Source organism: Curcuma longa, chromosome 2 (assembly GCF_044706935.1).
Source record: "Curcuma longa cultivar G26 ecotype Majalengka, Jawa Barat chromosome 2, ITB_CL_G26_1.1, whole genome shotgun sequence".
Classification (NCBI taxonomy): Eukaryota; Viridiplantae; Streptophyta; class Magnoliopsida; order Zingiberales; family Zingiberaceae; genus Curcuma; species Curcuma longa.
In genome coordinates this window covers 2,124,204-2,136,890 of record NC_133862.1, presented here as the reverse complement: position 1 = coordinate 2,136,890, position 12,687 = coordinate 2,124,204, and the positions used below count along the sequence as shown (strand labels likewise).

The following is a 12,687-nucleotide window of genomic DNA, read 5'->3' as shown; positions in this document are numbered from 1 at the left end:
TTCTTCTTCTATATTTTTTCTATTTTTTGCTTTCAATTCTACTTGAGCACCTGTGCTAACTTGAGCATCGGAATAGCCTCGTCAAGTCATTCTCAATTAGTCGCTCTCTTCAATATCAAAGTCTATAACACCGCCTCTTCAGCTGCCGTCTCTCGCTGATTCACCAGATCGAGGTCTTAAATAGGAACAAAGTGGCACCGTCTATGGGAATTCACTTGAATTGAGATGTTCAGATGGTGGAACCGGAGAAAACTGCTAGAGGCCCTAGCTCCGCTGGAGACATAGTTCATGGTGAGATTATCACCATATCTCGAGAAGATTTTCAAGCATTGGTGGATTAAGCAATGCAACAACTTTTGTACAGACTTTCTCCTGCAACATCGGAAGAATTCAATACTTCAACTAAGGCATCCCTCCCTCCTAAACAAGTGGTAGTTGGTTCGAAAGAGCCTCTTCCTACTATCCTCGCTAAACAACGAAGAAAAGTCATCATCCCGCCCGAAGAGCATTTTGTTGGTGCAGGGAGTACCAGACGATCAAACCTTAGTTTTGATAATGGAAAAAAGTTCAAGTTAAGTGTGTGATGTTTACTGATGAGCTGATCTAAGTGTGCAGGTAGCACAGGGAAAGTCCTAGTTGAGGCTAAGCGCTGGCAAATCCTAGTAAAGATTATGTAGTGGAAGTCCTGGCTAGCAGCTAAGCAGACTTAACTTGGAGGGTTAGGTGGGAAGTCCTGGTCTGGAGGACTAGACAAGAAGACTTGGCAGATCAAGTGCACCAGGTGGAAGTCTAGGCAGGTTAGGTGGACCAGATGTCTAGTAGTGGAAGTCTAGGCAAGTCAAGTGGATCAGTTTTCTAGCAGTTGAAATCCTAGGGGTCGAGAATCAAGGCTAAGCAAAATTTCAACAAGTTTAGAGTATTTGATTAACAACAGATAAATTCTTCCGAGTAAGTAAGTAAGGGTGCGTTCCTAGTAAGGAAAACAGTAGACATCGTTCTGACCCAGGATTTCACTGAAAATCAGAAGTCAAGACCAAAATAGTTGTTAAATTGTTTAACTTTCCTATTAGATTTTACTTTTGTGCTAACTTGTAATACAAGAAAGGAGGGGTTGGAACTTTGTGTTCCGGGCGCCCTTATTTAGATCCAGGAGACAAGATCTCCAGGCGACCGGATGGGTTCCAGGCGACTGGACGTCAGCGGAATGAGGTCAACGAAGCAGTAAGGTGGCAGAGTCCAGTGGTCGGGACACCTCAGCTTCCAGGCACCCGGAGTGGTTTCAAGTGCCCCGGATCTGGATAAGGCGTTGCGAGTCAAGGTTCATCCGGAACCTCCACGTCAACATAGAGGCGTTCGGAAAGGGATACAGACACTTGGAAATGTCGAATTAACAACATAAACTATGGATCGGCGAACAGCATGGATATCCTAATAAAAGAGCCTCGAGGGAGACCCCTTGAAGCACAATTCTACACTCAAGTGGCGACTGTCTGCACTCGAAGCATCAACTAGAAACATCGTCGTAATGCCGAAGAGTTGCACCGGAATTCAACACCTTCACTCTGTCAGTAATTTCACACTGTACTTCATTTTCATTAGGTCGATATCATTATTACTGATTCTATGTTTTGTAATCGCTAACTCTCTTTCGTAAGAGGGGAGTTATATAGTTGAAAATGATCATTTAATCGTGGACATTAGAGTAGTAGCTTGTGGCTATGAATCAAGTAAATATTTGCGTGCTCTATCCTTGTGTTTTTATTTTTCCCCCTATATTCTATACTTCTCTGATCGCAAGGATTTACTAGTATTTTATGAAATTTGAATGCTACGAAAGTGTTATTCACCCCCTCTAGCGCTCTCAACGATCCTACAATTGGTATTAGAGCAAAAGGTGCTCGACATAGTGCAACCAGTGGTCGAGTAAGTTTTTTGATTTTTCATATTTTTTAATTCGTTCTATTTTCTTCTGCACTACTAATCCAAGATCAAGTTTTGGTACATTTCAGTTCTTTTATTGTGCGTAAAATTTAAATGACCCATTAGGAAGCATACATCACTGCAAGGCCACCTCTATTCTCTGGGAAGGACTTCATCTACTAGAAAGGTAGAATGAAGTATCACTTAAAGACTCAAATGAACATGTAGATCGTCATCCAAACGGGATTCACAATCTCGACTAAAAATGACTACCTTTCATAGTCTTGCCAAAAATGGGATATGGCCACCAATAAGAAAATTAAAGCCGACATTAAGACAACCCAAACACTACAATGTGGGTTGACCAAAGAAGAATTGAACAAAGTCGATTCATTCATCAACGCGAAAGATCTATAGGACAAGCTCATAGAACTTCATGAAGGAACATCTGACACGAAGGTCAACAAGTGTGATCTCCTCATCAACAAACTGTACAACATCAAGATGATGGAAGGAGAATCTGCTAGTAGATTGCTTCATTTCAGAAAGACCCACAACCATTGTAAGCTTTGAAAAATTATATTCAATTATTTATACTTTGTCAAAAAGGTTAGTTAAATCCAATGGTCAAGTTGAATCAATCTAAGAGGAGGTAGCACTCCTTAAGGAGAGAGTCAACTTCAGGTCGTCAACTGAAAATGTTCAAGTTGGAAACTCAACTCAAGTCAAACTTGAGGAAGAGAATTTTAGGTTGAAACTTTAGATTGACAATCTGAAAAAATCATTGAAAAAATTCACCTCAGACTCCAAGTATCTTAACATGATTCTTGAAACTCAAAGGGTTGGATACAACAGATATGGGCTTGGATACAAAGCCAAGCACAAATCATATATGTCATTAATAACTCGACCTAAGAAATCAAAAATTCTAGCATGAGTTTCTAAGTTCAACCTGACCAATCTAATTGGACTGAACTAGTATTGGGTCCCCAAGGATTAAATACATTATTTGATCAGACCCCAATAGAGGTCATGATCCAAGAGATCTACAAACTTGCATGTTAGATAAGCTTGATCTAAAAACTCTGCCATATCACCAGTCAGGGTTATCACCTTCGCCATTACGGCCTCTGGTTGAGAAGCTACATTCTCAGATTCAGTTCCTCCCATTATCAGTCAACGGATTGATGATTCGGAGTGATCTATAAAAGAAATAGGACAAGCACTCGATTCAGTCAGGGAGACTTCCGTTCTCATTAGAAGGATAGGGGAAATAACTGTCATTGTGGTTAATTCAGTTAATGATTCTTGAAGACAGGATCCTTTTCTTGATATCGTTACTGACTCTTCCGATGATTCAGACACATCTATTATCAGAGGCTGAGTTGATAACCCCTCTGTAACTATGGTTGTGTCGCCCAACTGCTCGAAAGATTGAACCTCGTGTCGATCACTTAGTTGCTTGGTGAGGGGGGGGGGGGTGATGGGAAAGTCTTGAAAAACCGTTCCGGTAAATTCTTGCAGAACAAAAATTTTCCCGAAACGATCTCAAGTTGCCCGACGCGTTTAGATCGTTGGGCTCTTGTGTTTGGTTTACAAGATCCAATATAAAAGAAATAATTTAATTAAAGCAGAAACATTAAATTATACCTTTCTTCTGACGTTTCGGAAGGACGAAGTTTGTACTCGAAGACCTCTTGATCTTCTGCCGTATTCCTCTCCTCTTCTCGAACGTTGTGTGGGCAACGATCCTTCGAGAATTTTCTCCACCAGAATTCTCCTCCGATGGCTTGCTAAACTTCCTTCTCTTTGCTTGGAGAAAAGAGAAGGAGAAGAAGGGTGGCTTGCCGAGAGGGTCTCGGCCACCAAAGAGAAGAAACTTGTGTCTCCTAAAGCCAAGCCAACCCCCTTCTTTTATAGCCTTGCCACCCCTTATTTATGGTATAATTTAAGCTATAAACATGGTATAATTAATCCATAAACATGGCATGATTTGATTCAATCAAATCGGAGAGATTTGGAATAATTCCGAAAGTTACCAAAACGAACCTAGGCCTTTAATCGATCAACGAATCGATTAAAAGTCGATATTCTTTTCTCATTAACACATGTAATCGATCACCTGATCGATTACAAGCCTGGTAATCGATCAGCTGATCGATTACCATTCGTTCTGCCCAGAGGCTTGGTAATCGATCAGCTGATCGATTACCAAGGTGTGTAATCGATCAGCTGATCGATTACACCTCCTTGCATGAGCTCGAATGCCTGATTTCTTCACGAATTCTTCCAAGGTGGACTTGAGGATTCCCAGAGGCTACAACAGGGACCTAGAGGAGGAATTAGTTTTGGCCTTCTGATGAGCTAAGGCTTCCCGTGTTCGCCCTGAACACACAACCTTAGTTCATCAATAATAACTCATATCACTAAAGAGTTATTATCGAACTACCGCACCAATCCCATATTATAATATGGGCTCCTTCTTACTATCAGTACATTAGTCTCCCTGTGTTTAAGATATCGTATGTCCGTCAATTAAAATGAGTTACTGACAACTCGTATTTAATCGACATCTAATCCAAGAGTAGTACCACTCAACCTTATTATCATGCGGACAAGGTCCACCTGCAGGGTTTACATGATAATCCTTATGAGCTCCTCAAGGGGACATCATCAACCTAGATTATAGGACACAGATTCCTTCTATAATCAACAACACACCATGTACATAATACTACTTTCCAACTTATCGGGCCTATTGATCTATCGATCTAGACCTCACCCTTTGATGAATTAAAGAAGTACATATTAAGCACACGTGTTTGTTATTATATCGGGATTAAGAGCATGTACATCTATAGTAACAGAGGTTTAGTTCGATTATATAGTCAGTATAAATCGAACAATCCTCAGATGGTCCTGCTCAATACACACTAAGTGTACTAGTGTAATTCTATAGTCAAGACAGACTGTTAGTGAGAGCCCTAGAGCCAATCATGTGATGATTGTTGTATGGACTCATTGTATCATATTTCTATATATTACTAAAGGCATTTCTTTATGGTTATTATACTTACTTGTATTGGTGCCAAATAACTAAGTATAATAGCGTCCTTGAGTAGAAGGTTCATATCTATATCAATCGATTGGTTGAATCGATAGTGAGATGATATAGAGAACACTACTCTTAATGATTCCTAGTCAAGTATTAACATTCAGGGACAATGTTAATGCGATGAGACTAGCATGTAGGTCAACTCGATGACTTGATCTCACAAGTCATGGATATGAGATATCAAGTTGACACATGGGTATGCATTGGAGAATGTATACTGAATGACCCGCCATGAGAAAGTATCATGGATCGTTATATGAGTGTCATATACTTTCTCATGTGACTATTAGTATGACTATTAGTCCTTGGACCTGAAGTCACCATGGTTCCCTACATAAGGAGTTGCATACTTTGGCTTCGTCAAACGTCACCCGTAAATGGGTGGACTATAAAGGCGATTACTGGGTATGTAACAAATTATGTGGAGGGATGTGAGTGATGTAGATGGGATCTATCCCTCCTATATGACGGGAGTGATATCATGGTTCTTGATAGAGTGAGACCACTAAGTGCATGGCCATGCCCAAATGAGTCAATATGAGATATTGAGCTCATTTGATTAGAGTGAGTCTACTTGGAGTTCAAGACATAGATTGATTAGAGGATGACACGGTCTATGCCTCAATTGATCAATCTTGATATCATGGATAGAAGGACATGGTCACATATTGTGAGAGTCACAATTAGTAGTCACTATGGTGATGTTGGATCTCAACATTCTTGTAACTTGGGTAGCAATGATGTGTTGCTAGATACCGCTCATTGCTTATGTTTCTAAATTGGTTTAGAAGCATTGCCAACGTTACAAGAACCTATAGGGTCACACACAAAGGGCAATTAGATGGAGATTAGGTTCATATGATGGACCAAGAGGATTAGGTTCATGTGATGAACCAAATTGGATTAAGTGTAATCCAAATTAGACTAATTGAGTTGGACTCAATTTGATTCAAGTGTTGAATGAGTCTAATTTAGATTTGATTCATTGAGTCAATTTAAATTAATGAATAGAGATTCATTAAATTAACCTTGAGAGATAGGAGGTCAAGTTTGACTTGACTTGAGAAGGAAGATAAATGGTCAAGTTTGACTTGACTTAATGCCACCTCATGGTCAAGTTTGACTTGACTTAATGCCACCTCATGGTCAAGTTTGACTTGACTTAATGCCACCTCATAGTCAAGTTTGACTTGACTTAATGCCACCTCATGAGAGTTACCAAGAGTTGTAACTCATGGCATTAAATGAGGTTTTGTAACCCCCCTTTTTCATGAAGTGGCCGGCCACTTTAGAGAGGAGGTGGCTAATTGATTTTCATTCAAGGTAATTGATTCCTTCTTCTTCCTTGGTTTTCTTCTCCTCTCCCTCTCCCTTCCTTGGCCGAAACTCTCAAGGGGTGCTAGCACACTCAAGAGTTTTTCTTCTCCATCTTTGTCCGTGTGGATACGTATAGAGGGGTGTGCACTTGACATCCTAGAGATCCGGCGACCATAAGGACGAGCGGGATACGCGAAGGGCATCGCTTCAAGGGTAATCTCTTGACATGTAGATGTAAGAGTAGATCTAAAACATGTATAAGAAAATTTTTTAATCTTCGCACGGATCCGTGGCCGGGCTTCCGGGGTTTCCGCAACGCAAAAAGTGGTTTTTGCGGCCCGAAAAGTCCAACAGTAGGCTTCCTCATCCGCTTATTGATGGCAAATCTCAGCATGGTTTCAAATAACATAGTCATAGGAAAAATAGTTGTAGGAAATTACCAGACGCAGTTAGAAGACAAAAGATATGTTTAACACAACGACCATCTTATATCACTGACCCTGATATATACCTTAGTATTTCTAACAACATCTGTTGATTTACATGTAGGTTAATTACCCTAGAGTCGTTGGAACCCGCATGTGAACCGATAGCGATAGGCTCTCAACAAATCATCAATGTTTGGGACACATATCAACCGTGTACCAATTATATTTATGTGTAGATAGAGACAAATTGACTCTAGACATGATACATCATTATGTGTATCTCTAACATTAATGTCATATACCTCACACATTCCCACAACCATTTGGTAAGCCCTAAGTATAGATCAGTTGTTATACCTCGATCTTCTCAGTCCAGTAAATTGAACTTGCGCCTCCTTAGACTAGAATTAAAGGGAAGGCTTGCGATATGGTGGAAAGAGAGACTCATATGTAACATAGTCAAGTCAAGAGTCAAGCACAGTTGAAGATCAAAAGTTAAACGTAAACCTTGGTGGAGGTCAAAGAGCCTCCGTCAACTCGGTTCAACCTCCTCGACTACTCCATCAGCTCGACCACCCGACTCTAAAGGACTCAACCTCCTCGAATCCTTTACTAACTCGGCCACCCTGACTCTAGATGACTCAGCCTTCTCAACTCCTCCATTAACTGGGTCACCCCGACTCCAGATGACTCAGCCTCCTCTACTCCTCCATTAGCTATCCATCCCAACTCCAGAGGACTTAGTCTCCTCGACTCTGCCATCAACTCGATCCACTCTGACTCCAAGATATCTTGACTTCGACCATTCGATCCAAATAGTCTGATCTTCAGGGTCACTCCATACATACTCCATTTCCTTATCCACGGTTGAGGCCTACACCATATGATTGGCCCACTGGCAACTACTACGAATATTCTCAAACACAACGCCATGGCTGAAGAGAGAAACAATCATATAGTTGTCAAACCTGATCCTCTAGATATCCCTCTATAAACTCATGGCATTTAGCGATTGGAGAGGCTTTCAATGGTTGTTGGATCTAGTCTTCTCACTGGCTTCAACATGGAGATGCTCTTTGTATCACTATATAAACCCTAGAGATGGTGTGCGCAAAAGAGGAGGGTCTTCTTCTTCTTCCATATTTTTTTTCTTTCGTTCTCCTTGAGCCCCTGTGCTAACTGAGTGTCAGAGTCGTTCCGTTGAACCCATTCGGCACCCATTATAATTTATATTTGAATATTACAGATCTACCTATACAACTATACCTTCTTCGTTCTAAATCAATTGTTCTCTTTGCTGTCAAAATCTATAATATCATCTTTTCAATTGTTGTCTCCCGTTGATTCATCAGACTGAGGTCTTAAATAAAAACACCTGATAATCATATAATTTAGGTTATATATGATAACTTAAATCAAACACATCCGACTAGTCAAAACAAATTCAAATTAAAGTAAAAATTATTTAAACAAACTCAAATTTGAATAAAGTTTAAGTTCATAAAAAAAAAATCTAAGTCAACCTTTTCAATTCAATTATTTTATTAAATAAATTTGAATAATACAAAGTTTGTTTTGAACAGCCCTAAACTTAAATGCCAGTTAATCTTATCAAATCTGATTTACGAAAGCCTGAGTTTAATTAAATTTAATCTGACTAACTTAATTTGATTTGATTTTAATTAATTTTAAAATAGATTTGATTGAGTGTGATATTAAGCAAATTAATATTATTTCAACTAAATTAAATTTGATTTTTAAAATTGCTTTAAATAAATTAGTTTAAATAAATATGGTTAATGTGATCTTAATTAAATTTAATTATTAAACCTAATTTTTAATAATTAAATTAAGATAAAAATCGAAAGGACACCCTTATTATCGATTTCGTGAAAGGAACATCTTAATTTTTTAAAATATCAAAACAACATCTCAACTCTTTTTTCACCTAAAAATATATTTGTTTCAGGGGTAGCAGCTTTAATTTTAACATAAATTATAGGCACTATTTAAGTCAGCCTTTAAGGGCAACCCAAGAATAATTTTTTCCCCTTCTCTTCTTTATGTGAGTATCCTATTGAACTAGTTCGTCTGCAATTCACATCTTATCGTTTCTGATAAAATTCTTTTATCACAAATTTGCAAGGACATTTAGAATTCCCAAACAAAGAACATGGAAACAATCGAACAACAAACAGACATAGATCGGTAGCATTACTGTAATCTGTTGAAAAATAGAATACATTAAATGAACTAACTTGAATTTAAATTAACAAACACAAGAAATAGGAATAACATATCAAGAAAAAGAAGATAATCTTTCACCTCTTATTTTGTTGACCACCTCTACCAAAGGAGTGATAACCCCCACCAAAGGAGTGATAACCACCTCTACCATTAGGTTTTCTACCACCAAAAGACTTCCTCCCTCGACCAAGATAGCTAGGGCGTACATCGCCTCGGGCAGTAGGTGGAAATCCAAAATTCTGCTGATTAGGAGCACTTTGCTCTTGTACATTTCCAAACAGTTTTTGAACAGGTATGCTAGCAGATGTGGTGCATAGATTCGGCTCATCAAGCCGAGGTATGCTAGCAGAGGCCTGGAAATTGGGAATGAACTGATGTTGAAATGGCAATCTGTTCGGAAAACTACTAAAAGTCTGGTTTTGGTGCATCTGAGTCCAAGCATGATTCCCTGGCTGCTGGCTTGGCAACATATTAACTGCAAATCCTTCTTGTGCACCTAAAGACTGTTGCTGCAGATTTAGGTATCCACTTAACCATACAGAATTTAATAGCTGCTGGAACTGATGTGGTATACCCAGGAAGCTACCCATTTGTAGAGGCATTGGAGTAGCTGCAGGTATGGCATGAGAACTAACACCGGAACCTCCAGCTCCACCCTGTGAGCTACTCATTTGTACAGGCATTGGACTAGATGCAAGTATGGCATGAGAACTAACACCAGAACCTCCAGATCCACCCAGTAAGCTACTCATTTGTACAGGCATTGGGGTAGATGCAAGTATGGCACAAGAACTAACACCGGAACCTCCAGCTCCAGAAGAACCATAGTTAGAGCATGCAAAAGGATTTGCTACTATGTGTGACTCAATGGGACCTGTGACACTAGACGGGAGTCTGTCTGGACCTTCTGAAACATGATCGACTTGAAGGCACATACCCTTCTGCATACTGGCACACTTGAAGTTTCTTTTATTGCTAAATGATTCTGGATGTGCTTTACGTCTATCATTATTCCCCCTTTTTGCGTGACGAACAAATTTCTTATACTCAGCTTCCTTCTCGTCATCTGAGAATTCCATCTCATCATGTAGTTCCTCGTCATTCTCACCTGAAGCATCATACGATTTCTTATGAAGCTCATTATAATTGAGTATGCACATCGCAAACTCCAGGACGAAAGATACAGCAGTTCCCACACTGATCTCAGCAGGAATCTCTTTTACAGAATTGTATCTTATGACATAGAAGGGATTCTTTACTGGTCCAAATATTTCATCAACCAAACCAAGTGGCAATCTCATTTCTGTTATCCAAAGAATGGAACCTTCACTAAGAGGGTTGTGCTTCTCCAAGCCATTGACAACAACTTTGTTATCCAGAACCTGAGGAAAAAGAGAAAAGAATTTAAAGTTGTAACTTGAATCAAAATGTAGAACAATTTTCCATGATATAGCTTAGAGAATCAATAACAGCAAGTAAAACAAAGACTTGAGCTTCATATGGAATGCAAACGTTATGATGCATATGATCACTAGAATCAACAGTTTATAAATTGGAATAAACGTAAATTAGAAATTTTTCCACATGCCTTTGGACACAAATGAATGCTCATATCCGCTGTAAAGAAAACAAACCAGAGCTACTAAATTTTCTATTTGTTGGACAGAATTTTCAGGGTAACAGCAGCATTCAAATAACTAGGTCGCTGAGTCATTACAAAAAGTGCATTAGCTGAAAATTGCAAAGGTAGTTCGTTGCAGCGACTAGTTGTCAATGATCATTTGGTAAATCACATCAAAAGGTGATTTTTTTGTATGCTAATATGCATAGACAATTAGCTTCTACTGGGCACCATGTTTCAAGAAAGGAGAAGAAATAATTCAACACAATAGGCTAGTCTAAGTTTCATATATTGCAAAGTGAAAAAGTCGATGAAGCTTAGATTTCCAGGAACTTACAGCAGAAATTACCCCAACAGGGAGTGTCCGATGGTGTGGCTTCAACATCACATCAATTTTTGGCACTGGAGGAAGATCCTAAAAATCAGTTCGTAGTTTAAATTAGTACCAACAGCATACAGAATTTTATCAAAAAAAATCATTGCACAAACTCCTTCATGAGTTTTTACAAAATAAGTCAATGAGAACCTGAGAACCAACACTATTGATCTGTTAGTGTGTTAAAATATGTCTATTCATTACACAGGAAAGTCAAGATTTGAGTTTGCTACTTTCATTCTACTCCCAACAGAAAACTCATAATTTTCGATTACATGGCATTCTTATTTTTGTTAAAAGGAATACAGTAAAAATTACCTCCACTTCATTTTTGGATCTTATTGGACCTTTCACTATATCTTCATCCTCTTCACTTCCAATGATCATCTCGTCTTGATTATCATCTCTTATTTCACCCTCTTCAATCTCTTCCTCAGCACCTTTCAGAAAACCTCCACTAAAATTGTTGTCGCACCGACTATGTTTACCTTCATGATATCCATCGTCACTATCTTCTTCTTCGCTGCTTGAAGAGGATAAAGAAGAGTCACTAGTCTCAGATTCTTCAATTTCCTCGTCTGACCCATCTGATTCAGTTTCGCTATTTTCCTCACTGCTCATATTTGCCACATTAACCAAAAAACTCGCACGATCTTCTGTTGCTCCATTAGCCTTCGTAGTTTCACTAGAATCATTCTCTACACGGCCTTCTTGACTGCCATCAACATCAAGATTCCCAACGGCCACTTTGGCATCTTCAAAACCAGATGTGACTATGGGAATACCATTATTCATTGGTTCATCAGAGTCTTCCAACAAAGACACGTTTTTCATCCTCTCATCGATTGAGGGCAGCGGGAGCTCTTCTTTTACCCCAAGATTAGATATTGAGGTCGCAGGGCTATCAAGGAAATCGAGCACCTCACCTTCCTCTACTGACACGAAGAAGCGGTGGGGATCCACAAGCCACTCGTCGGGGTCGAAATCGAGCAGGAAGGGATCGAAGTCACTGGGTTGGAGCGTCGGGGAGGGTTCCTCCTCATGCGGAGAATTCCACGGACTTCCCATCTTGGATTGGTTTATGGAATCGGGGAAGACGAGGACGAGGCGGCGCTGGGTGTAAAAAGGACGAGGAGGAAAAGGGAAGAGGGGTTTCGGCGCGGGCAAACGGGGAGGTGGATTTTGATCCTTTAAAATGTAACGCATTGCATTTGTATTTCCCACTAGGGTTCAAGTTCACATGGGAAAAGAAAAACGATTTGGTCCGATTCGATCTTTCGATCCAATCCGGCTATAAGCATGAACCCAAATATGACCGGCCTGGAGCTTATTAATAAAAAGTTGAATCCATAGATTTATCATAATATTTAAAAGATTTTTTAAATTTACTATTGCACTTAACTTTTTTTTTACCTATTACAATATTTACACTTATATAGTATCCAAAGCAGGAGCATGCTCAAGAATGACACCAAGACAAGAAGTATTAAAGTATGATAAGAGTTAAAAAGATGAACTATAAGCGAAAGTACAAAGGATAACAAGCATAAAGGATAACTAGTGACTTGAATAGAACTCAATAAATACTAAAGGAAGAGTAGCTCAACGAGAAACTACCTTAAGATTTGAAAAGATCATTTGAGAAATATGAGTAAAGTGACTT

The 12,687-nt window shown here is 39.2% G+C and overlaps 1 protein-coding gene across 1 annotated transcript; it reads right to left on the bottom strand.

The window, feature by feature from the left end:
- Positions 1-9,088: 9,088 nt before the first annotated feature.
- Positions 9,089-12,092, bottom strand: LOC141822492 (uncharacterized). The gene is made up of 3 exons (XM_074709941.1): positions 11,343-12,092; positions 10,986-11,063; positions 9,089-10,409 (listed from the first exon to the last, which is right to left on the bottom strand). Exons 1-3 carry the CDS (start codon positions 12,090-12,092, stop codon positions 9,102-9,104), a joined length of 2,136 nt encoding a protein of 711 aa, XP_074566042.1. The 3' UTR covers positions 9,089-9,101.
- Between the last annotated feature and the right edge of the window lie 595 nt (positions 12,093-12,687).